The 27,582-nt window shown below is 39.7% G+C and overlaps 1 protein-coding gene across 1 annotated transcript; it reads right to left on the bottom strand.

Moving 5' to 3' along the window:
- Positions 1–16,642: 16,642 nt before the first annotated feature.
- LOC147853314 (putative membrane protein At3g27390) lies at positions 16,643–24,641 on the bottom strand. Its single transcript, XM_087333251.1, has 10 exons — positions 24,405–24,641; positions 23,663–23,771; positions 23,050–23,242; positions 22,681–22,817; positions 22,309–22,597; positions 21,891–21,997; positions 21,539–21,755; positions 21,188–21,392; positions 19,133–19,385; positions 16,643–17,433 (listed from the first exon to the last, which is right to left on the bottom strand). The coding sequence occupies exons 1-10, from the start codon at positions 24,499–24,501 to the stop codon at positions 17,139–17,141; spliced, it is 1,902 nt and encodes a 633-aa protein (XP_087189377.1). The 5' UTR covers positions 24,502–24,641; the 3' UTR covers positions 16,643–17,138.
- Between the last annotated feature and the right edge of the window lie 2,941 nt (positions 24,642–27,582).

The following is a 27,582-nucleotide window of genomic DNA, read 5'->3' as shown; positions in this document are numbered from 1 at the left end:
ATACCCGAATCCTCTTAGTTTTGTCTCTGGATATACCTTCGTTACGGAGTGAATCCCTCACTAAGCAAACCCTCCATCTACTTGAAACCAGAGGATGCTTTTGGTTCCTCGTCGAACCTATGATAGAATGCTTTGGCAAATTGAGGCTTCTCGAATCTGTGAGACATTGGAGGTCTTCATAAGTTTCTCGGAAGGTATCAAGTACAAGTAATATGATGACTAAAGTTTAACTTGTTTTGTCCCTCGTTAATCGAGGCTCTCTCTAAATGCCTTTTCTTTATTTTGAAGTTTCACTGTGTATGAAGGCTCATGGTTACATAAACGAAGGACTACGATAGTGATTAGTCCCTCTCATTACTAGCCTCCTTCATGAAGCATTTTCATCCCTAAAAATAAGTGGATTTTGAGTGTTTGCTCACCTTCAAATAAAAAACATTATGCATACCCTGATACCTCAAAAAGGGGAAAAAAAAACTCCATCTCTGATTTCTTAGCTCGAGCTATGGAAATTATGCACCCATTGTCTTGGTGTCAAATAAGAAGGTGACAAAACTTGCCAAATTTGAGAAATGTGAACCCAAATCTAATGACAAATCAAACATTTTATGAATGGTGAGTAATTGTTCACTTAAAGAATGCAAAAGAAGTATTTGCCTAATGCTAGTCTCTCTCTTTCTCTACCTCTCTCTCTCATTCCATGCAACCTAGCTCACATGCATTGCGATGTGAATCAAGGTCATGGCACCCTTTGGATATTTATAGGGTCACAATATCAAATTTATAGTAAAGTAAATATAGCATTTTATATATAATATGATCATAGTCTAATGGCTAAAGTTAAGTGCTCTACCTTAGAGGTTATGTGTTTGAGTCATCTTAAACCTCATGGGGTTTTGTCTACCCATGACAATGTGATTCTCAACTTATCCTTCTTCCTCCACACCAAATATCGAAGAGGTTAGAAAAAAGAATGCAAAGCCTCCTTTGTCCAATGTGGTAACAGTGGCAAGTAATATAATATTCTGTGTTCCATAATATGTTGTAAAACCTCAAGATTGTGACTTCCAATACATGAACTTATCCATTAACTTATTAGACATTCATTCAATCAATTGACTATTCATGACATTCTTTCCCAATGAATATCCCAAGTGTCGAAAAATAGAGCCTCTTCCCCGTTGGATAGTAGTGGGTTGACCCTTCTCGTAACTTCCTTGTTGAGCTCTCGTCTTTGGATGGTAGTGGGTTGATTAGTCTTGCCTTCCATTGACATTCCTTTATGGGTTCCACCATTGTTTATAAGATCCCAATCTCCCTTCTATCATATCTTCGACGTACTCTTCCCATTTTGCTTCAATCTTTAGTTAGCCCATTTGCTCCATCGTTGTCCCCAAGTTGGACTCCAATGGCCATCCTTCTCTTTGATTGAGGGACTTCACAAACATTAAGATTTTACTCACCCTCACCAGTCTTTGATCCCACCCCGAGAGTTGAACAAAACGACGTGACGTCGAACTCTAGAAATGCATGTGTGGCCCTTTGGTGGGTCTTCGTTGATGGTACTCATAGGTCGAATTCATACCGACTTCTTTCCCTTGTCTCTTCATAGTTGTACTTCTCTAGTAGCACTTACTTGAAGGATTCCCTTGAGTCGAGTCGTGAGCTTCTTAAAGCTTCTTGACCTCTTCGTATATTAGCACATCTACCACCATGCAAAAACATTTCAGCCTCATTGCCTCATTTTCACCTCTTGGGGACTCATCTCGGCTTTGTAGGCTTTTAAAACGTTTGGGACATTGTCCTCATTAAAACAACCAAATGTTTCGACCACCTTTTCAACAACATCTTGTATCAATTCTTGTATTTCTCTTTCCTTCGCCAAAGCCATAATCATCCTTGACATATCTCTGTGAAAGCTTCATTGGCCGTCGTCATCCTCCCTTGCCGCTCGGGTTCACCAAATAATGTCGCGTACGTGTGCTACTTGAGCGGGACCACGAGGGTCTTGGACTAAGGACGACATGAAGGTTGAGAGGACATGAAGACTAGGAGGACAGGAAAGTAGGGGAACTTGGCATTTAGGAGCGATTAGCACATGGGATTAGGTTTAATACACTTGATTAATACAAGTACACGAGATTAAGATCAAAATAAACTCATATTAAGATCTATATTCAAGATTATACAAGAAATCCCTTTATAATGTACAGTTTACAAAAGATACATAGTGAGTAAGAATAATGGTGCTAACGAAAAGTGATATATTAAAAGAGAATTGGGTACAATAGGTTAATTGTTAGAATCCAAGCTATGTGATCTTCGACAAGGCCTCGCTTACCATCAACGGCTAGGCCACCTTCATTGTCGAGGTTGTGTCCTCGTGCTACTTTGAGCTTCCTTCCTTGCTCGACGAGCTAATTTTGCCTTCTTTCTCTTTCACACCGCCTCTTCAAGTGAGAGGAACCCTAAACACTCTTGAGTAAAAAAAGAAGAAGAAAGAACCGAATGAAGGAAACCCTCAAATCTCAAGTATGTTGAGGAGAAGAATAAAGAAATCCTAAAATTTGAAGAAGAAGAAGAAGAAGAAACCCTAAAACTGTCACTCATGGAAAATAATAAAGGAAACCCTCAAATCTCAAGTATGTTGAGGAGAAGAATAAAGAAATCCTAAAATTTGAAGAAGAAGAAGAAGAAGAAACCCTAAAACTGTCACCGATGGAAAATAATGAAGGAAACCCGCAAATCTCAAGTATGTTGAGGAGAAGAATAAAGAAATCCTAAATTTTGAAGAAGAAGAAGAAGAAGAAACCCTAAAACTGTCACCGATGGAAAATAATGAAGGAAACCCTCAAATCTCAAGTATGTTGAGGAGAAGAAGAAAGAAATCCTGAAATTTGAAGTAGAAGAAACCCTAAAACTGTCACCGATGGGTAGAATGGAGCAGAACCAAAACAAAAGACTAAATACGAAGAGAGGCAAGAGGCAAGAGGAAGATAACAAGAACTCAACTTATGCTTCCATAATTGGTGATGTTCACCTTGATTGGAATCAAGGTGCACCCAAGTATTTATACAAGAAGGTGGATGTATGCATGCAAGCTAGGAATATTCTAGAGAATGCATCCTCATGCATTCTCTAGAAGTTTCTAGAAAGTTGTAGTGTTCAACATACAATACATCAAGTTGAACCCGCTTCGTATTTGGGCGGTATACCGACCCACACACCTTGCAACATCATACGACAAACCCTAAACGTGATGCTAATATACTATGGAGGGATCACACCTAATTGTAGAACCCGTTGTCATGAGGTGACTGCTAATCATGGACCTCTGGTGGTTGCGTAGTTCACGGTTGTAATCGGTGTGACGTTTGTAATCGGTATACCATCCACTTGCGAGTGACCGCCAACCACTTGTCGAGGATCAATGTGTAGCACATTCCTACCTACCTTGGCAACTCACATGCCATGAGTTTTGTGGGGGGAGGGGGAGCATTGCTATCAAAACTGGACAGCTTCATATTCGAGTGGTATACCAACCCTCACTCCTTGCAAACCCTAAATGCATTCTCTAGAAGTTTCTAGAAAGTTCTAGTGTTCAACATACAATGCATCAAGTTAAATTTTATACAAGGATATCCCACATATGGTGTTCCTGATACAAAATTCTAATATAAATTTATCTCACAATAGTATTACTTGATGTTTAGGTCAATGCTATGAGATTAACCCTAAGTAAGTGAGCTAAAGAAGCAGCTAAGAAAAAATCTCATAAAAAGTTAATGGTGCACTCTCGAAACATAAAAAGTGCAACACGAAAGAAGCCATTGTCTCTCCTACTTTTATAGAGGAAGCACCTATTTTAAGCATTAGATTCATTTATTCCTTTTTACTTTGAAAACACAAAAAGGAGTAACTCCTTGATGCAAGCTAGCAAATATTTAAAAGACCACTTGTACTAAGTCAACAACTTGAAGCACTAGGCCATTTAACTCTGTAAAGAATCAAGAGATGGATTCTTGTGAAGCGGAATAGGTGTGAACTGTGTGTGTATGTGTGTATGAGATAGAGAGATAGAGAGACACAGAGTATACGCAAGGTTAAGTATATTAGCAAAGGAGAAAAACTCAACGTTATACAAGGTGGGAGGAGGGTGCTTTATGTAGTCACCCTCTCTCTTCATTAACTACAAGACTCATGGAGCATGGGGAATGTGAAAGCTCATAAGTTATGTGCCATAGAATATGATTCTATGACTCATACTAAATGCTAGAATACAAAGTGGTGACATAATGGTGACTCTTGACCGTTGGAGTGTCTCTTCACTCTCAAGGTGAGTTCACACACTAGACCAAGTTGATCTTGATTCTCAACACGCCCCCTCAAGCTCAAGTTGGGTCGGTTTCAGACGGTATCCGAAATACACTTCAACTCACATTCCGGAGTTCGCGTCGACTTGCTTTATGCGGAGTTGCGGAATCCGTGCTCCAGCTTGCGTTGTGGGTAGTTACGAAGTCTGTGCTTCGGCTTGTGTCTTTCTTCGCGGCTTTGCGCGGTAAATCGGCTCTTCGCTGCTTCGTTGTGTGGTTGCGGAATCCACGCGTTATTGCGTAGTGTCTTCAGTACTCCCCCTCAAGCTTGGCAGGTCAAGGATCGTCAATCCGAGATCGGTCATGAATTGCCATAGCTTGTCGGTTCCTAAGGCTTTGGTGAAGATGTCGGCCGTTTGAAGATTGGTGCTAATGTGTTGTAGGTCGACATCGCCAGCCAGAACGCGCTCTCGGATGAAGTGATAGTGCACTTCGATGTGCTTTGTCCGCGCGTGGAACACCGGGTTCCGAGCTAGATAAATACTGCTCATGTTGTCGCAGTAAAGGGAAGTCGGATCCTTGATGGGTATGCCCAGATCCTTCAAAATCCTCTTGAGCCATACGGCTTCACACATAGCTACGGCTGCGCCCTTGTATTCCGCCTCCTTACTCGAAAGAGCGACGGTAGGCTGCTTCTTGCTACTCCAAGATATTGCTCTGCTGCCGAGGGAGAAAACAAATCCGGAGGTTGATCTTCTATCGGCTTTCTTGCCGGCCCAATCGGCGTCGATGTACCCCTCGAGTCGTATTGGCATCACGGTCTTGTAGAGGATGCCGCAATCCATTGTGCCACTCACGTATCGTAGAACTCGCTTAGCGCAATCCAAGTGAGTATCACGCAGTGTTTGCATGAATTGGCTAAGGAGACCGACCGGATAACTGAGATCGGGTCGTGTGATCGTGAGGTAGATGAGACTCCCGATGAGTTGCCAATACTGAGTTGGCTCACACGCTTTGGTGCCGGAGTGCGCATCTAGTTTGAGATTACGATCAAGCGGGGTTGCCACGGATTTGCACTCAGCCATCCCGAACTTGTATAACAAGTTGAGGATGTAGTGCCGTTGAGAGATCATGATTCCGGCCGGAGTCCGAATTACCTCGATGCCGAGGAAGTAGTGAAGCTCCTTCATGTTCGTCATCTCGAACTTGTCGGAAAGGAGGGATTTGACCTTAGTGATTTCAACGAGATGCTCACCTCCAATGACTAGGTCATCCACATATAAGATGATGACGATCGGACTTGCGGAATCGCTTCGTATGTAGAGGGAGTTGTCCGATTTTGACATACGGAAGCTGATTTGATGAAGATATTGCGTTATCTTCGAATGTTAAGCACATGGTGCTTGCTTGAGGCCGTAGAGTGGCTTCTTGAGTCAGCATACGGCTTTTGGATGAGTGCTCGAGTTAAAGCCGGGTGGTTGGATCATGTACACCTCCTCTTCTAATTCGCCTTGTAGAAAGGCGTTCTTGACGTCCATTTGATGGAGGTGCCACCCTTTCGCCGTGGCAATCGCAATTACGGTTTGTACCATCGTCTCTTCGTAGTCGACGCCATGTGTTTGAGCGTATCCTTTCGCTACGAGTCGAGCTTTGTAGCGGTTTACGGAGCCATCGGCGTTATACTTCACCTTGTAGATCCATCTACATCCGATCGCCTTTTTGTGTGGTGAGGTGGGAACGAGATCCCACGTCCCCTTCTTCCGTAGTGCCTGCATCTCCTCGTTCATTGCTTCGATCCATCGCGGGTCTTTCGCGGCTTCCGAAAAGGTTTCTGGCTCCCGTACTGTCGCTACCTTCATCATAAAGGCGTAATGGTACGCCATGTAATCGTTGTAGCTAAATCGGCTTACGGGGTTCTTTTCACGAGTGGATCGGCGGAGCTTTTCATTTGCAGAGATGAGGGCTTTCTTGGCTCCGATTGGTACCTCGAAACCGCCGAACTCACTATTGAGTGAATGAGTCGATTCATCATCGTCGAAGCGATCGTCTTCATATTCTGCCATTTTCACCTTGCCTTTGTCCATCTTCGGGCTAGGCTGTGATGTGCTTTGATCGCTCAAAAGCTCTTGTGGTCCGCTCAGTCGGGTTGTGATCGGACTTTCTTCGAACATGCGCGTAAGATGATCTTCATCCTCTATCTCTTGTTCGGTGGATTCCGGGTCGAGCGGAGTCGGAGGCGAAGTTGTCTCTGGTGCGTACCAAGATGCAGACTCATCAAAGACGACGTCTCGACTTACCCGAGATTTTCGAGTTGAGGGGTTGTAGCACTTGTACCCCTTTTGCTCCAGTGAGTATCCTACGAGGATACATTTCTCCGACTTCGGGTCGAGCTTTTGACGCTTCTCGTCGGGGATGTGCACGTACACAATGGAGCCGAATATCCGAACATGTGATAGGTTCGGCTTCTTTCCGAAGAATCTTTCGTGCGGAGTGCCCTCATGCACGCCGGATATTGTGCACCGGTTCATTAGGTAGACGACCGTATTTGCCGCTTCGGCCCAATATGACTTGGGCATATGCTTCTCGTTCATCATGGCCCGTGCTACTTCGAGGATGTGTGCCGATTTTTGCGCTCGGCTACTCCGTTTTGTTGCGGAGTGTGTCAGCAAGTGAATTCTCGCCGAATTCCTTCCTTTCGGAGATACGCCGTGAAATCATCCGAGAAGTACTCCTTGCCGCCATCCGATCGAAGGCATCGTACATGTCGGCCCGTGGCTTTCTCGACTTCATTCTTGAACTTTTGGAAGTGTCCAAACACTTCGCTCTTTTGCCGCATCGGATAGATCCAAGTGTGCCTAGAAAAGTCGTCGATGAAGAGCACGTAATATCGGCATCCGCCGAATGTCGTTGTTTGGGCCGGACCCCATACATCGGAATGAATTACGTCGAGTACGCCTTTGCTCACATTCCGCTCCTTCGGGAATGGGTGTCGGTGTTGCTTGCCGAATTGGCACGCTTCGCATACACCTTCAATCTCCTTCTCTTTGAATGTCGGGAGTTCGATAACGACTCCTTTCGATCTCATTGCTTTGAGTTTGTTGAGATTGATGTGGCCGATTCGCTTATGCCATAGCTCTATGTCGGAGTCGGCTTTCGTGCTTTTCGCGAACATGGCGGATTTCATCTTGTGCGAATCGAGAATGAACATCCGGCCCTGTCTTCTTCCGTGTGCGATGATTCGGCCTTCTTTTTCGATGAAGCACCCTTCTTGGTCGAATCGTACTTGCATCCCTTGCTCAACCATTTGGCCGACCGAGACCAAATTCTTTGTGATGGTGGGAACATGCTAGACATTTTTAATGTACGTTTGCTTACCTCTTTCGCCAAATGGAACATTGCCGATGTGCTGAATCGGGTGCGTAGTGTCATCTCCGGTTTCGACATAACCGGGTCGCTCCGACTCTCGAAGTTCGAGAAACCATTCTTTATGGGATGTCATATGGTTTGAGGCTCCGGAGTCTACAAACCATACGTCCTCCGGATTGAGGGCACTAGTTGAGGTAGAGGCCGACATAGACTTTGCTCTATGTTTCATCATGAACATTCCGCCACGGTCGGAGTTCCATGCATACATTCCGCCACGATCTTCGTAGTCAGAGTTGTTCCTGGACATTCCGCTATACTCTTCGTAGTCGGAATTGTGTGCGTAATTCGTGAGTTGTCGGCTTGTGGAAGCCGGTTCACGCATCTTCTTTCGACACTCTTCTTCGTGGTGGCCGAGCTTTCCGCAATATCCGCATTCGGTTGCGTTTTGACGGCTCAGGCCGGATTGGAAACTCCCCCTTCTTGCGAAGGTTCCTCGTTGGCCTCCGTTTTGCGGCCGAAATTGGGAGTTGTTGTCGTAGGTCGGACCTCATCAGCCTTGTCCTTGGCCGAATCGGCCTCTCGCTCATCCGCACCCTCTTCCTCCATTAGAGTGCGTGTAGAGCATGTGGCCTTCCGACTCATTGCTCCTTGTACGCATGTGGTTTTCTTCGACCAATAGCATTGATTGGAGCTCGAAGAAGGAGGGAGATTTCTCCCGTGCTAGAACGGCGGTTCGCATCGCGCCGAACCGTGGTGCGAGGCCGTCGAGGCATATTTGCACCATCTCATCATCATCTATACTTACGTTTATTGAGCCGAGTGAGTCGCAAAGCTCCTTGATCTTCAAGGTTTATGTCGTGATGGACATGTCCCTTTGTTGAATGTTGTTCAACTCTTGGCGGAGTTGAAGCTTCCTCGCGGTCGTGTTGGCGGCGAAAATCTTTCGTAGATTTTCCCACGCTTCCTTCGGCATCTTGGCTTCTCGAATGTAACTGAGCATGTGATCGTGAACACATGTCACCAAACAATACATCATGCGGCTTGCGGCTTGCTCCCATGTCGCGTATCCGGGAGCCGCTTCGGCGGGTCGGTCTTCATGCGCTCCTTTGATGTAGCTCCAATAGCCTTGTCCGACAAGGTATTGGTGCATCTTGTACTCCCAAGATGCGAAGTTTTTTCGATCCAACTTCTCGGTAGGGAGAGCGCTCCCCATTTGAGTATTTCATTATATTGATTTTTCTTCTTCTTCTTCTCTCTTCGAATGCGAGCTATGTAGCGAAGCTACGATAGCTATGAGCCGGTTCTTGGTCGTCGGCGTAGAGCACAAAACACGATCACGATGAGGCGAATGGGCTAGATTGAGCTACCAAATCACTCTGATACCATGTAAAGAATCAAGAGATGGATTCTTGTGAAGCGGAATAGGTGTGAACTGTGTGTGTATGTGTGTATGAGATAGAGAGAGAGAGAGACACAGAGTATACGCAAGGTTAAGTATATTAGCAAAGGAGAAAAACTCAACGTTATACAAGGTGGGAGGAGGGTGCTTTATGTAGTCACCCTCTCTCTTCATTAACTACAAGACTCATGGAGCATGGGGAATGTGAAAGCTCATAAGTTATGTGTCATAGAATATGATTCTATGACTCATACTAAATGCTAGAATACAAAGTGGAGACATAATGGTGACTCTTGACCGTTGGAGTGTCTCTTCACTCTCAAGGTGAGTTCACACACTAGACCAAGTTGAGCTTGATTCTCAACAAACTCCATGTTTGCCTCTATTTATTTACATATATAAATATCATGCTTTCCACATTGCATGATATATGTTGCAACATAATACACAAACTATCTCATTCTCAAAACGAGGAAACTGCACGCATCAATATATAGTAGAGCTCATTTCTTTCTCTGCCATTTACACCAATTGCTTTAATATGATGTTACTCACATTCTCTTTGATGTGAGATGGGGCATTTCAACACAAGTGAGGAGACTTATTGACTATGCATATTTTCCCTCAACTAGTGGGAGAGTCAAAGTATCACACTTTGTTACAAGGCACATGTTCAAGTTTGCTTTCCACACATTATCGATCCGGTCCACTCTCTATACATTCCTTTTAAAATCTTGATGTGCTCTCTTGATTAACGAGGTCCCCATTGGCGAATGGCTAGGTAAACGATGAATCCTGATAGCTTGCCCACTCTATTTTGCACCTATTGAGACTCTGAGGCACTGTTAGTGGGATTGCCCTCAAGCTGAAAGGGTCTAGGACAAGGTGACTCGCCTCCTAGTTGCTTGTGAAGTGGAAGGGACAACATCGTGGAGCGTAGCGGCCTGGATCATTCCCTTGGTTGATAGTTGGACAGGCACCTTCAACGCAGGCAATTGGTGCCATGAATGCACAAGAGGTAAACTCGTCAAGACCCGTTTTGCGAGAGGGTTGAAGACCGCATCCCCTCATTTTTGGGAGATTTGGATGTTGATCATAGGCTTCACCCTGTGGTTTGTGTTGAAAGCACGTTGCCTAAAGGTCTTCCAAGATGTGGTACACCCCCGAAAGGAAATGATAATGGATATTTGGTTCAAGATTATTTGTTGCCTACAAGGGCAGTTGGACGAGGTTTGCAAACACTCTGACGACGTGGTCACTACCCGCTTACACTTTTGGCAAAAATGGAGGAACACAACGATGGACACAAGGAGGAAATGACCCAAGGTGGAACTACCAACCCCCACGTTGGTTGTTTCATACTCACATTGGTGAGTGAGTGAGAGAGAGAGAGAGAGAGAGAGAGAGAGAGAGATCATATCATGCCTTTGAGAACACATGCAAGCATGGAGATATTAAGTGTTGGGTCCTCAAGAAATACCTTGTTGACACATTGGTGACATTGGTGCTTCTCTACAGGGTGGTAGCATGCTAAATCTACTTGAAAAGAGTTTGAAAATGTCAAAAAGTTTATTTTCTGACAGTGTTTCTACATGTTAAGAAACAAACACCATACACCCTCCTTGAGATGAGATCACTTCCCAATGAGATCATGAACATGAGAAGGGTTGTTGAATGCATGCTTAAGATTCCAAAAAGTCCCTCACATTGACTTTGTAGAATTTCTTGAAAAAAGTTCCAAAAGACGCATAAAAGCAAAATTTTGTGTTTCGGTTTGATGCAAGAGTTCCATTGAGATCATGGCCATAAGAAGGGTTGTTGAATGCAATGTAAGATTCCAAAAAACTCCCTCACATTGACTTTGTAGAATCGCTTTGGAAAAAAAAAGTTCCAAAAGACGCATAAAAGCAATTTGTGTTCAGTTTGATGCAAGATATGGAAAAATGGTTTAGTAGATGGGATGCAACACACTTGCTTCATGACGCAACCCTAAACCCACACATCTTCAACCAAGCCCAATCCTTACACAAATTCCTCTCACAACCACAATGTGCACTCTCGATTGAAACATTCATTGGTAAAGTTCTTGAACATTAAGAGTCGCTACGCACTTTCACATGTATTATGTGAAATGTAATATTTTTTGTCTCATAGGTCATATTTGAACTCCGAAGATGATAATAGAATCTATCTATCTCTGAGGAAAGATTAATGGAACCATTAAGGAAAAAGTGAAAAGATATTAAAAGGACAAAATTAGAATATTACATTGCAAACATCAATCTTGAATGTTGGGTTCTATATAAGGCAAGAAGGCCTATTGATTGTATTTAACTTTACCTCATTACTAACATGAGTATTAACTCTCATAGAGCCCTAACACTCTTTCGCACTCAATCACACAACGTAGGTATTAAAGTTACATTATGGCATCAAAATCAGCCAAATGTAAAGGCATGTAAGGTATACAAGGAATAGCTAGTAGAGGATGAGTACTACTTGCAAGTTGTTATTTACATTCTCTACATATAGTGCAATTCCTAAAAAGCTATGATAATATATTAAGAGGAGGTGATGACATGAGTGTCATATTGAAGAGAACACCTAAAAGGTTGAATATCCCTTATTCACACATCGATACTTGATGCTTCAAAGTATGAATATCCCTTCTTAGGAAGGAGACACACGTCAAGAAAATTCTTATATTTGGTCTCACCTAGTCAATATTGGCCTCTCTATGGATGCTAAAAAATATGTATCTGTCGATCTATTTATCTATCTATCTATATCTATGATGGTATCATGGTTGACAATAACTTAGAAATAATAAAGTTACAACATGGTACACCACTAGAATACAAATGCAAAATTTTCATGGAGGCCATTTTCTCATGCACAAATTAATGCTTTTTGGACAAACACATACCTTGCATAGAAAAAAGGGAAAAGTACCAGGATACCCCTAGAAGTTCGTCTATTTACCATAATGCCCCTGGAAGTTCCAAATTTACCAAACTACCCCTATGTCCAAAAAAGTACAGTTTATAAAGTAATTATACACTTTACCAATGATGGAAGAAATGGACCCGAACTAGCCCTATTTACCAAAGATTTGAGTGTATAATTACTTTATAAAGTGTAATTTTTTGGACATAGGGGTAGTTTGGTAAATTTGGAACTTCTAGGGGCATTCTGGTAAACAGACGAACTTCCAAGGGTATCCTGGTACTTTTCCCTAGAAAAAATGATTTGGTAACAAATATCATGAAGTTGAAAGTAGCTTTTGAGTTTCAATGTAGTCAAGAATAAGGAAAATCATCAAAAGCATTTTCTTGAGTACAAAATACTTATTCAAAGAAAGAGAAGAATATGGGAAGTTACTCGATAATTTCTCAAATCATTAAAGAAAACACATGCATGTGCTAAATTTTGGTGAGATCTAAAAGGGAAATTGTTCAAAGTTTTAGTGACTTAACCCTTATGGACTTGTCTATGCATTGTAAGAACAAAACATGACAGGTGACAATTCTTTTTCAAATATACCTTGTTTCTTTACTATTGGAAGTCTATGCATAGGGCTGACAAATTTTACCTCTTGAAAAGCAAGAGATCTACATGGCATAAAGGCTAAAATGCTCAAATGGGTAGGAAAGGAAGCACATGCACAGATAATTGATATGTTTAATCATGCATTACAATATGAAATATCACATTATTGAAGTACAATTTAGATCAAACCTTAAGATAAAGGTAGACATGTAAATAATGTAAACAACTATTGACAATCATAGTAGACTCACCTATAGCAAAATGATTTGGATGTATTAATGGAATAAAGATAAGTGCATGGGTTAAAGAGAAATGATAAGAGGGCTTGCGAACAAGTTGGCTTTTGTAATGTCTTTTAGTATCCTTATCGAAAGTTACTTCATAATTTGAGCATTCTTCTTGAGAACCATCTTGAGATTAGTGTGTGGGGATGTACCACCTTCTACCCTTTTGTTGACAAGACAAACAAGTAGAAGTCTAAATCGCCCTTGAGCCATTTACATATAAAACTAACTTTATGTGCAATTTGGAGCTTAATCAAAGAAAACAAGACCTTTACTTTATAACCATGAAGAGACTTTGCCATATTTCTATGCACTTGATAAAAGAATGAAAAGATGGGAAGTCACCAACTCAATTTAGCTTCCATTTGCTCGGTTAGATAGTTAATACTTATTAACTATAGAATGATTACACTCTTTACTTATAATTAGTAACATGATTGCAGAGAGAATTTAGAGAGAGAGAGAGAGAGAGAGGCTTAAGCTTTATCTCCGAAGGGTATGTTCAAATGAGGAAGAAGACTTGTAAAAGGTTTATAATTTCACATTTATAGTTTGTCCTTATTTAACCAAATTACATATATGTCCCTTGCAAGCTTAAAAAGATATAAAAGTCTATATATAATACATTTATACCACAATACAAAGTTAGGCTCTCTCTTTATTTCTTACAGAGTTTTATAAGGTGTCTTAAGTGTATCCTCGATCTTAGCGTCAAAGGTGAATGTTCAATGAAATAATGTCATATTCTTTAGTTTTAACAACCCTCTAAAGCTTACTAAATTTCTAATCTAAAATATTGGTCACATGCCAAATGTATATAAGGAATATAGTTATAATATTGTTTTGTGGGGAACTACCCTTAAGAAATGCGTCATATTGTAATTTCTAAGAAATTGAAATTAACCTTTTGTTATGTAGGAATGACTAACGGGCTTGTTATGTGAAAGGGGCCCTTCAAGATTTCCAACTTGTATAAAAGGGCAAGAGTTCTCATGTAAGAAGACATTGTTGGGTGTCCCAAATTTGGGGTCACCATTTGGTCATTCTCTCCCCCTGGCATCCATTAACAACCACTTTCCTCCACGTAGCTTTTCAACACTAATTAATGGAGATATACATGTTTTTTACTTTAATAATTATCTATTTAGTTGAAGCACCTTATATGTTTTATCTATAGTAATTATTTGTTTTATTCAGATTAACATTTTTCTTTTTTTTCTTTTTTTCCAAAAAAGATTAACATATTTCTTAATGAATGTGGTGAAACGTGTGTGTTGATTTTATATTAATTCAAGTTGTCTTTGAGGCTTCCATGATATCATGTGTCATGGAGTGGAGAGATAAGGCTTTTATGTGTTAATGAATAACATGGTCTTTTGACATTGGGGGGCAACATCATCCCCCAATTTCTTGGTTAGCCAACCATGAGGAACACAACCCCTTGGAACTCAGTAGTTATGACCCTTGGAAGTGCAATACTCCAAGATATGAGTCATGTTGGCGCCTTCAAGGGAGATGTCTTGAGATACTTCACAACTTTCAAAAACACTATAGCACCATCGATCACCTTCTCACCCTTTTAAGTATTAATGGGAGAAAATCACTTGAGTTGTAAGGGTTAAATTGTTGCTTTGAGTCTGCATAAAAGTTTTTGATATGGTACATCCTGAGTATCTTTGGAGTCACATGGAAGAACTCAACATACCAAATGAATATATGCTTGCAAAATTTCAAATCAATAAGAAAGTTATATGTCATGTGCATATGACAATAGAAATTCTGATTTTTCAATAACGTTATTGGTGTTATGAACTAGTTTGAGAAGGAATAAATCATTGAAGAAGTTATTATTTGGAATTTAATGATCATGTTTTTTGGTATGAAGATGATGGGAACCTTTTTTCATATACTTTAGAAGATACACAAAAGCTTATGAGGGCATTGGATGACTAGTCTCAAACGAAGATGGTCCTTATGAAGAGCAAAAGTAAGTATAAATCATGGATTATGTAGAACACTAAGCCATTTTAAATTATGGAAAGTTTTAGATACCTTGTCCTTAAAGTTCTCTCAAATCATAGATGGAATGAATGTTTTACCCTTACTTGAGGTATGGAAGATAGCTCATTATGCACTTGAGAACCTATGCAATCATTGAGAAATTAAATGTTGGTCCTTCAACAATACCTTTTCATTTCAATGGTGATGTTGGTGTTTCTCTATGGGGTAGAAGTATAAGGCAATCAAATCCTTAAATATGCTTAAAAGGACTATGAAATATCTAAATTCTTTTTCTTGCAAGTTCCTCCGTTTGAAGAAAGAAACACTATACGACCTCCTATTTCTTGAGACAAAAGAGGAAGAAACCCTAAGACCATCTCCAAAAGCTAGAAAAAGAGGAAGAAAAAAAAGCTCCCTAACACAAAAAAAAGATTAAGGAAAAGAAAACAGCCCCTATATAATCAATTAGGCACTATTTTAATCTCCCTTTCTAAAAATTGAGTTTGCTTTGTTTTCTTGAGAGAGCACCTAGTTCAATGTATCTAGTCCTCTTTTCTTATATAGGTCATTAAAATGTTATTCTTCAATTTATTGCTCATAACAAAATTTGCACCATTGGTTTCTCTTCCTATTGTTTAGCTCTTACGATTTGATCTAAGCTTTTTATTGTTACGATTTTTGTCTATTTTCTTTGTAACAACCCAATTACTGAAAATATTCACCTATTATAGAATGAGAAATTATTGCCGTTTTCTAACTTTGAACCTACCACATCATGACAGCTATCAACTAACTTTCTTTTGTAATACTTAATTTACTTTTCAAGACCTCAATGTGATGTGAAAACCCACAATGATGAAAATGATCTAGTATATTTTAGCAACTGAAGAGCTTAAAAGACTCAAAAAGTAAACAGATCAATACATCATGGGATGTCCTTAAGTTATAGACAATTAAGTAGAAAAAAGATTGATTGATATTGTCCAACTCTTTGAAACAGCACAAATCATATCTCTCCTAAACTAAATGACATAGCAATAGAGCAGAACAAAGATCTCAATAATGGACTAATTGATCATCTCCCTTGAAGTAGCCATATTTCAATCATGTCAAAATAATGACCTTCTCTATTTCCATATATTTATTCTTCTACTTTACAGTTCTTTGTGTACACTCATAAGCACTAATGAACAATCTGCAATGTCGGTGAAATAATGAAAGGGGTGTGTCTATAAAAGAAACGGGAATAACAAAGTGGTGGCTGTAAGTATACTCGGGAAGACGTAAGTGGTTGGTTCGACCTGACTATCTGGTCACTTATGCGGCTCTCGTGATCCTCCCAATCTTACCCCGTGCACAGGGCAATATACTTCCTTTGGGCAGACTAGCTATGGAGCACACCTTTTGCACTATACACATTTTTTATAGCCTCATCGAGAGAAAAAAAGAAATACCCAGCAGTTCTCTTTATTTCTACAAATGTTCCTCAGTTCTCATCATTTCCCAAAATGCCTGTGTTCAACTCTGAAAGAAAAGAGCCTATATACATTTGCTCAAATAGTATATGGCCAAGGTTATTTTGGGAGATAACAGAAGGGTATTTGTAAAAATATAGAGAGATTTTGGAGGTATTTCAGAGGTTTTGCTAACAGAATCAATCAGAGATAAATCAATCATTTGTAATCAGAGCTTCTACAATGTAGCTCTCATCAACTGGAAGGACGAACCAAAACTTTGAAAGAAAGAATATAATTGCTTGTCAAGTTCTAAACAAATAAGAATGAAGAAGTTCTTCTATACATAAGCCTTCATCTAATGTCATGTTACTGGCTTCCTGCCTCAAAAAAAGATGAGTTGGATGCATCCAGCCTGGCATATATGTATGATAGTCCACACTTGCATCAATCATCTGAAGGCTGAAAAAAGGGCTACGTCAAAAAGTACCTAAGAGGATGTATATAGTTGTACAAGGAGGTGATACACATCAAAAGAGTTGTCCACACATCCCAGAAACTTGAACATAAACCATTTGACTACACCAAATGTCGAGAAACTTGCACTCATTCTGCTTGCATTAGAACCACCCAATAGACCTGTGAATATGCAGCTTTCTCTGGATAATCAAAACCATTTACTAGAATAGTTTCTTGCCGCCCATGAGATACATAAAACGACTGTGTTGAAAACATCGTCCTTCAGGTTAAGAAAATGCACAGAAGACATGATCGTCTATACTCTCTCATTCCCATCTAATGTAGAATACCCTTTCCAGTTGCCTCCAGTTGTCTTCCCTGGTGATATGCCCTTTTGTGAAGTGACCTCTGAAAACCGAGCAGCATTTGCTTTAGTATGCCGAAAGCTTGCAGTTGATGATAAGCTCGTTTCTGAAGGACTGCCTTTAGTTCTACCCATCGGAGAATGTAGATTCCCGTCATAAGCCAGTGAAATCAAGTTTTTAACCACGCTTTGATAGCGTCTTCTGAATGTAGGAAGCCTTGAAACAGATGTTGCAATCCCTTGAACTCTGAAATTACCCAACACAGCCTTTCCAGTGTCAAAACAAATTAGTTTCTTTTCTTTTGATTTATTTTGTTTCTTCTTTCTTTTCTACCTCTCATTCTCATATTGTTAAAGGCTACTGATAAGCTATAGTTTATTAGCCTTCATTACATTACCTAGCTAGTTTACACTGTTAAGAGAACTTTCTCCCCCTTTTCTTGCCTACCAGTTGGATATTGGACACCATGTCTGCAGAGAATTATCATGAAGACAGCCCATCCAAATAGATACGAAATCAGAATACTTCAATGGACAAATAACTTTCTGTCCGTCTCCTAAATGTAAGGTATTTACAATAATGATACCATGCACCACCAAACAGGAAAAATGGCCTCAAACCATCTCTTGGCCGGTCTTTGAGATCACAGCAATAGCACCTAGCACCAGTATTTGTTATGGGCATGACCATAATTTATCCCGTGGTAGTTTGTACCGTAAACTTCTACACAGGAGGATAAAAGTGTTAGGGTTCACTGAGAGTGTAAAGAAGGGAGAATTACTTTTAATCCTCGGAATTGAGACAACCCATACGGGCCAATTGTAAACTTACTTGGGGGCCTTAGGTCTGGCTATAAATATGAGGCCTAGCTACCCTCATGAGACACATTATTCGACTACATCGAGACCATAGATTGACATATTCGCATTCGTCGGGTTTCCCATTCGAATGCAAACGAATACGAATACGAATGGGCATCAAAAGGAAAAAGAAAAGAAAAGCAAGATAAATTTTATTTTTTGAGAGAGTAAATTGATCTATTAAGACCTTACTAGCGCTACTTTTCTCAATATCAACTCTATTTCCAGATATTCAATCCTTCTTGTGAATTTTAAGATATTACAGGCATCAAAATTTATCATTTTCCCCATCTGCTCTGTGGATACCCAAGAATTAACTTCTAAGAATTGTAAGAAAAGAATTGGTATTCAACACGAAAATCTTGTTAGATATAATCAATGATCAGCCCCAAGTTGTAAATCTACCCCCATATGTGCTCTTAGAGTGCACATTTTGTGATAGCGCCGCAAATGAGGAGCGGCTAGTGTGCAACTCGACCATATGGGTCGATAGGGTGTTAATCTAGGAAACCGTAGATGCGTAGGACACAATCGATTTAGGAAAGAGCGAAATAGGTAATAGGATTGGCTAATCAAGTCAACTAGGATATTTTGTGGGCAAGTTACAATGTACTTAGTCTTGAAGTATGTGCCATTGACTTCAAGATAAGTACTATCTAGCACTAGCCTATATCTAGGGAGTTAGATCATATTAAATGACAAGTCAATTGACAGAAAAGGAATATCTCCACTACTATCAACTGACATGCACATAATGTTACACTCAGACCAAACAGAGAATATAATCCACTCTTTTACACAGTCGTGTATTGATCATCAATCCCCACTAATTTTGTAGTGAGCTGGTCCAGATCCCATCTAAGCTGTAAGGTGTGAGCGCATGGGTGAACTACCATTGCGAGCTACTCTCATATGTAATAGAAGTTTTGTTTTCATATATCTATCTCTGTGGTTGTAACTCTATATACCTATCTAATCAATTCTCAATATTTCTAACAAATCCTTCATCATGATATGAATTTACAAAAATAGTTAAATGAAACCTTAAAGTTGGAATGCATATGAAAGATTTGATGGAGGAATACCTTCTACTCCATGCCTGTATCTCGCCTCTCCTTACTTCATCATCGGGTTGCAGACCTCCATTTTGCCATGCAATCATTTTATCTGGGTCACCACTAGTGAGAACCCATTTCAGTAAATATAACTCTTCGCTTTCCTTCAATTTTGCTGCCCGAATTTGTTCTTTTAACACCAAAAGCGGCTCAAAAAACCAATCAAGCATACGATCTTGTGGATCTTGTGGGCGATTATCCATGGTTACTTCAACATCATCAACTGCAAAAAATTGTGATAAGCACCATATATTGAGAATACATTTTAGAAACATGTTACATATATATAGAGAGAGAGAGATATCATAATCCAATTTGGAGTATTATATATTATATAGTTCTTTTCTACCAAAGCTTAAAATTGGGCTTCAAAGGGAAGTTTAGGTTTCAAATCAAGCTCAAGATATTTAAAAGGTCGAATATGAAGCTCAATAGTTCATGAAATATACATGGCTGCAAAAAGAATATATGCCAGTACTTTATTATACAGAAGATAATTCAGTAATTTAGTACATATATGAGATTCAGTAATTCTTTACCTATACACAATTTAATAACTTACTACATTTTCACAATTGAGGAAACCTACGTGAAAGTTCAGGACTTATAATTTGAAATTTCATTTGTTAACCCAAAGCTAACAATGGCTGAACTTGAAATTTGAATATAGCAGGGAAAGGATGAATTTGTAGACACTGTCTCTAGAATAGGAAGATTTTACAGAAGTATAAAGATTAATTGCAGCACTGTAACAAATAGGCCTAATTTGTTGTGCGAATCAAAGCTCCCAAAAGCACAGCCAAAACCAACAAAAAAAAGATATGTTCCATATCTTTAATCTTTTTGGAATTCAATAGTGGTAATATAACAATAAATGCTCTAATCTGTGTACCAAAGAAGATGTGATCTGGTAATAATCCCATGAGAGTAGTGCTCAGGGCTTGTTCTTCCTTAACTGTAATCTCAGGTGCAAAATGTCAGAATTAAGAACAAGAGCATAAATTTGGTGTACATGACTCTACTTGCCCATTACTCCTCAGTATAACTAAGTTCATGATGCACAATCCTTTACAAGCAAATCCAAAAGAGATGAGATCAGAGGAATAGAAAAAAGAGCATAAGGGGCTATGATCATCAGATATAATCGTGGGGGGCAGAAAGGATGGAAATCCAGGTTTAGAAATTCTAGTTCCAATATCCCCTTCCTGGCAATCACAGGAATTGCATTAGTCCTGTGAGAAATGGACCAAAGGTTCCACATTTATTGTGACCAGCAGGCTTTAGTGGTGCAGTAGCATCAATCTCTTGAAGAAAGTCACCCATGTAGATTTAAGTCCTAGATTCTCACTTCAAAGGGTTCCCATCCCACGGTTCAGCCCATTTGTTATTGTATGTTAATGAATCTGACTGCTAGACTCACTGTTGGTCCTTGGACTCACTGTTTTTCAACTTGTGGCAAGTGATATTAAGCACTGATAATTGTCTCCACCAAATAGTTACTTGATGTGAAGAGCAAATTCTTTATGTTACATTGAGCAGAAATCTGTGAGGACGGAGTTACGTGTCACTGCCAATAAGCACAAGACAGTCCTCGTCTTCAGTTTCAGGAGACTTGTTTGGACTATATTCTAGTACTTAAATACATTTGGGATAATCTTATGAGGTTACAAAATGCATTAACATACTTAGTATAGTAATAATGAGAATATCTTCTGTGAACCATATCCGTTCCGATTATGGGTGTTTATACTCAGTAATGAGTGTGACTTGAGTTTCTGCACTAGTATACTTACTATAGTAATGAGCACGTTTTGAGTGTAAAGTGTAGGTTTATCTCTGGATGACAGAGTTGATTGCAATCCCTTCAGTTTAAGGGTGGTTGGGGTAATTTCACTCCCTTGAGTTTATGAGTTAAGGGCATGAACTGAAAATATAGATCAAGGTCTAAATTCATACACTACTTTGAGTGCGCATAAACGGCAACAGTGGAAAAGTACTGAAGATGATATACATTGTATATTCTACCTAGAAGCAGACCAGAAACTCCAGCTTTGCCTGAACGAATGAGGTTGGTAAGAAGGGCAAATGCTGGCAATCCTACAGCAATAGTTCTGGCTTTTGCACTGTTACTTGATTTCAACCATTCTTCTAGATCTGAAATCTTGATTGCATCTTCTTGGAGAAGTACTTTCCCATTCTGTTCACATGTTTTGAATATATTGTCCCATATCTGAAAGTACATATGGTAAAGATTTGAGTTCCATGTTAAGAAAAAGCAAAAGAACATTGTAAATTTTGAAAAATCAAAGATTCTGCTTTCTACGTATCTAATGAAAAACACATAATACAGAACCAAAGTGCATGCAATTAGATCACCTGCACCATTTTGACTTCTTGTAATGTTTGCTTGAGCGATTTAGTATATGTCCCAGACTGGATACTGCTTGTCTCTGATTCTGATCGAGAACCTATTGATGCTGAGCTTTTAGGGGTTCGGGCAGGCGATGGCAAAGGTTCCCCATGCCATACCCACGGTGGTGGTCTGGTAGCAAAACTTTCAGTACTCTGAGCTTTGTTTTTGCGATAGTGAGGCCTGGCTGTCAGAAAAGACATACATTGCTCATAAATCTAAATTACAGGTGAAACAAAATCCAAGCTCTGATTTATGGTCTTGATTTGGAAATAACAAAATACAATTGCCAATCTATTTAAACAAAGATTGGCACACCTTGGAAGGCATGACCCCTCGCGCATGTATATCAAATCATTTGTGTATTCATCAAACTGTGCAATTACAGCTACAATATAGGCTAAACCACATTTGAAGGAGCTCTCCTGAACCAATGTAGAAAGGGAGTTAGAACTGTCAAGTAGAGCAAGATTGATCTTAAATTCAGCATTAGTTTCAATCTCAAACTCTCATACAAACACTACTTCATCATTGCATTTTTTAATAGAGATGTAGAAAATGTACATACAGTGTTCAATAACCATGACTTAAACATTCAGTGTAATAACTACGGGTATCATCCAATCACTTCTTTCATATAAGAAGGAGAGCAACGCAATATCGAAAATATCTAACCATATCTAGAAGGAATTGATGCCTTTCACAAACTACTTTTCACAATAATAATTGGAAGTACCTCGTATACAACCACAGCTCCATAGAGGCCAATGAAAACGCTTGAGAATATTGCACATACAACAGCCACCGCCACTATTAAAGGCCACATTAACACAGCTAGTCCAGCAACTGGCACACATACTGTCTCCAAAAAAGGGCCTTCCCGCCCAACAAGATCTTGCAACAATCTTCTCCATCCTCTAAGAAGCATGTATGGGCTTTTGGCAACTGCAATAGAAGTAATGAATGGTACATCGACTAACACACCAAGTGCTCCAACCAGAACGCATCCTGGAAGGTCTAACACCCTGTGTAACATTATAAAGAATTATTCATATATTACAATGGCCCATCAGATCATATATTCGACAACTAAAGAAAAACCACTCACTTGATCTCATAAGGCTGAGAATCCGGAGAGGGATCCTTACAGAAGTCCTTTAAAAAGGAAAAATAAGAATGATAACAGAAGTCCGTAAAGTCACGAACTACCGTACAACTCCCTTTGATGGTATCCCAAACACCATCCTGCATGGATACTACACGACATTAGCAAAATTAGAGTAAGTATTGTACAAAATGCATGGGTAACATCTGAATTAACAAACTTCTACCGAATATAACAAGTCACACTTTCTACAAATTTAATATAAATTGGACATAACAAAGATACACTCCAACTCACAGCAGCAGAATATCAAACAAATATATACAGATGTATTGAGCACAAATAACAGGGTCATGATACTTGATAGCATACCAAAAAACAATGATATACTTTGTTCTGTCGACCTTCCCTAACTGCCTCAAACGTTGCTACTAACGGTGTGAAAAAACCATACCCCGAACCGACAAGCACACTACCAGTAATTCCAAATACCAGTAGTAGAAAAAAAGGGATGGGTAAGAGAAGACCCAACACAACCTTCAATACTGGTCCCAGCTTCTTCGTCCTGTGACAATATAGAATCCCAATTTCAGAAGCATAAACCACCAGAATGGCTATAGTTCAGTCAAAGGGGTTAGTTCAAAAACCAACAAGCTACTATTAGTTCTCTCTTTCTTTTTTATTTGACGCACACAAGGGGCAAGAAATAATCCAAGTGGTTCCACCAATTAGTATTCCAGTGAAAAGGCATGACTGTCAATACCATCTCAAAAATATAGATAAAAAAATTTCTTTCTTTCCTTGATGCACAAGGAGAAGCAGCAATACACTATTGGATCCCTACTACAAGACAATTGGTACCGGAAAAACCCTGCTAGTAATTTTATTTTGTCTGCAGGTTCAAATGAAGAAGGTGATGGAAGAAGCCTTTTGGAAATGCCCTTAAAAGAGAACAATCAATGCAAGAAATTAATTCGAGCAGTACCTTGCAATTGCATAATATGTCCCAATAACTTGTGCAGGCCACAGTCCCAACAGCACAACCGAGTTTCCAATGCTCAATATTGCAATGCTGAATGGCAACACGACAAACCCTACAGTAGAACACATACGATTATATTGAATGCTGCTTGAAATACAGAGGTCATACTGCTAAATCAAGGGATATAAATTACATCACAGAGGTAGTAGCTCCTGATTACACTTTCCAAACAGAAATACTTACATCTGACATTTTTCTCTCTCTCCTAGTTTTGTCTTTCCTCTCCTATTTTTGGATTTCCTCTCTTATTTTTATACTTTTTTCCTTTCTTCCTTCTTCCTTTTTTTCTCTTTGGTCTGTTCTGCCCTTTCTTTGGTTAAGGAAAAGGCATGGCATACTCGCTAAAGGAAATTTCGAATTTATACAAGAAATCACATAGCCACATCACGATAAGTAGTACTACGAGCTGTTTAAAGAGAGCATACAGATTCTCTGTATCTCTCCCCAAGAAATATCAATACATCATCATTCTCTCTGATTCTCTCTCTCTGTCTCAAAAAGAACAAACTTTGGAAGGTAAAAAAAAAAGAATTCCGATTAACATGCATGTATTCATATAAAGATCTTCGGAAGAAGAAAGGAAGCGAAAGACAGAAAACGGGAGATGTATTAAAAAAGGAAGAAAATTTTGAACAAATAAATGAATGAATGAATGAATGAATGAATAAAGAGAGAGAGCTCTCGCCTTTGATCGTGCCGAGCAGGAAAAGGCCGAAGAAGAAGGGCAGGAAGAAGAGGAAATTGCGGAGGACGGATCGGCAGTCGAGGAAGGAGGGATCCATAAGAGCTAAGCTAGCCTTTGTTCCTGCAGGCACCACCACCGCCCAAGGGATACTCCAATTCACCCTGTGCCTGCGCCACTGATCGAGAGATGGAAGCTTTTAGGGTTAAACAGGAGATCGATCAGAGCAGAGAAAGAATGGAGGGAAAACAAAATTGGGTCTCAGAGAGAAAGAGAGAGAGCCTTTTTTGAGAGAGAGAGAGAGAGTCTTTTTGAGAGAGAGAGAGAAAGGAGATGGAGAGAGAGAGAGAGAGAGCCTTTTTGAAACTATAAATCTAGAGCTCTCTCTCTCTCTCTCTCTAAAAGACTCTCTCTCAAAAAAAGAAGGCTCTCTCTCTCTCTCTCTCTCTCTAAAAGACTCTCTCTCAAAAAAAGAAGGCTCTCTCTCTCTCTCTCTCTCTCTCTCTCTGTCTATGTGAGATATGTTGTGGGCACTTGGGCAATGCCAGATAGGTCCTGGTGGGGGGGTGGGGTAGGCAAGGCCACCTCCTCCTTCTCTGGAATGCGGAATGCAGGGGCCCCTGCCAATGGCGACACCACGGGCACAGTAAAGCCGCTCCTCTACTGGCTTCGAGAATTCGATGTGTGTATGTGCGTGTATGTGTGTGTGTGTGTACGTGTACGTCTGTGTGCATGCGTGTGTTGGCTTGATGCAGCTCCCCACCCGCCCGACAATGACAGAAAACAAACACGTGACATCTTCGCAAAACCCAATTCGTGTCACTGCTACATCCCCTACCTAACCCTTGACATGAACCTTGGGGGCACTGCTTTGCCAAGCTTTTGATACTTGGCCTAAATCGGAACCGAAAATCTCGAGGCCAACAGGTGCTTGCGGACCCAGACGGACACGAAAATAAGATATGGTTCCCACGATCGAGTGATACAAAGCCCGACTTGGAGCGAGTGTCACATGGACCATTTAGCTTGAACCATGGAACTCAGACATGCGCTTCATATATATATCTAACCATTAGCATCTTTGATGCTTTGCTGTTATCTCCGTGATAGGAAACATGGGTGCAAGAAACCAAGCAACATGGTAACTAGGTGGACAAACACAAAGGTATGGTCTAATGAGCAATTGAACACCAAGCAAATCACGAATGTAGTGAGGATTGGTATTGGATCACATAGTTTAACTAAAATTAAAGAACTTCAAAAACACAAACCAATCCCACCCCAATATATGACCAATTAAGGGCCTATCCACATGTAGAGCAAGTGCATGGGCGACAAGGTAGTTGCCATCATGGGAACCAATCGTGCGTTTTGTGAATATATGCGGCTCATTTCATCTTTCATGATTGAGGATAACTTCATTACAACAAAAGAAAGAGTAGGGGCAAATAATTATACAAATTGGTAATTATTTATCAAAACCATGGGTCATCTCCATACCATCAGTTGTTAAGAGTGAACCGGCTATTTGGCCTTTGATTATTGTGTGCGTGATGCATAGTTATGTATGTGTAAGCTGATAATGATGATTTGAACAAATCGTGAGAATGCATCACATAAGATCCAAACATGAGCATGTCCTATTAAGTTTGCACCATTTGTGGGGCAACAATTATCAAGGCTATGAAAACGAGGCGTGTTCTCATTAAGCTTCATTCACAAAAAGGCTTCACATTTAATGTTGGGAGCTAGGGTAATTTAAAACAAATGATTGATTGCCTCTTAGAGATGCACTAATAACAAAATTAATGTTCACAAAAGAGCAATGAAGTTGATTGCCCTAAAAACCTCTACATGACAAAATATTTATGTATCACTGCAACGACATATGGCTCTCTCCATCCACAAGCTTTGGATCCATTATACACATCGATGGTTTGTAAAATGGGCAGTTATGCAATGGATGCCACGAAGTATTCCCAAATTGCATTACTTCTGACACCTCATTTTAGATCACAAAGTTGCAAGTAGCATTTGCTAATCACATGGGGTGGGTTGATTGATCATATTATTATGATGTGATGCATTGTAAAAAAATCAATGTAAAACCACCCAACCAAGCAAATAATTGAAGGAAAACTTTTACTTATAAATCGGGCTAGTCGATCAATAATCATCAAAAGATCCAACATTGCCTCGATCATAAGACCAACGTTCGTCGTGTTTCCAACTAATGGGCAATCGAGGATGTCCAACATCAAGTTCATGTTTACCCATCTTTAAATTTTTGGTTCTATCTTCCAAGAACTTAGAATAATTTACTCATTCTTATGATGCAATGAAGTGTATAAATATTTCATGTCATCAAAACACGTCACTTTGGAGTTATGGCTATCTTACAAAAACTAATAACATATTATTTATGGTTCACATCTTCATCCTATAAGTTAGAAAACAAGCCAGTGTTCCTAACAAAGTAGTTAGGGTATTTTACTCAACACACGACTTCATTGGTTCAAATCACGTGTGTGATCTTGGTTTCAATTTAATGTGGGAAGGTCTTCTCCTTTCATATCCATCCTCCCCTTAATGGTAGGGTGAGATCTTACCCATGGCAAACACGTGCCACACATGTCATGCAATTCTCATCATCAACTACCCCATCCCCATGTTTTACCTTCCAATCCCGTAGCTTCCTTATTGTCTCGCCTATTTATACTAGCACTCAACACCTCTAGTGTAATGTTTCATTGGTTATTGCAATAAGTATCCTTTAATTTGTGACACAATGTTATACGATAGAGCAACACTTCTTTCTTTTAGTCAATATTATTAATGTATTGCTTTGACAACCTCACAAACAACGAATATTAGTAAGTGAAAGTTTAGTGCATAGGCTTGACGATAATCATATTAGGTTGGTTTATTGCAACCATACCATAATATTCCAACAAGTGTTAAGTCACTATGGAATATGCATCCATTACACCCATAAAATCCATACATGTCTACAATCTTGACTGAATAACATGATGATCAAACCAAAAACTACAATATGGAGATTTAATATGAGAAGAGGCCCAACCTTATAAAGGAATCTACAATGTCGACAACCCCATAAACCTAACCATTTTTTTCTTATCATCAACTTGCAACATGTTCTAACTCAACATAAATAGTT

This window comes from Azolla caroliniana, unplaced genomic scaffold (genome assembly GCF_043228905.1).
Source record: "Azolla caroliniana isolate FFs.n. ecotype wild unplaced genomic scaffold, voAzoCaro1.0.p SCAF_17, whole genome shotgun sequence".
NCBI classification, from domain to species: Eukaryota; Viridiplantae; Streptophyta; class Polypodiopsida; order Salviniales; family Salviniaceae; genus Azolla; species Azolla caroliniana.
Note: the sequence above shows the minus strand (reverse complement) of the source record. Positions and strands in the feature narration are given on the sequence as shown.

What these genes read in the sequence shown, in the direction of transcription:
- LOC147853314 (XM_087333251.1), bottom strand. Translation starts at nt 24,501, where the DNA reads ATGGATCCCTCCTTCCTCGACTGCCGATCCGTCCTCCGCAATTTCCTC. An exon ending in ACATATTATGCAATTGCAAG is followed by an intron (nt 23,243 to 23,662) that starts GTACTGCTCGAA and finishes ATATTGTCACAG; the next exon opens with GACGAAGAAGCTGGGACCAG. An exon ending in GAGCTGTGGTTGTATACGAG is followed by an intron (nt 21,998 to 22,308) that starts GTACTTCCAATT and finishes ACATTGGTTCAG; the next exon opens with GAGAGCTCCTTCAAATGTGG.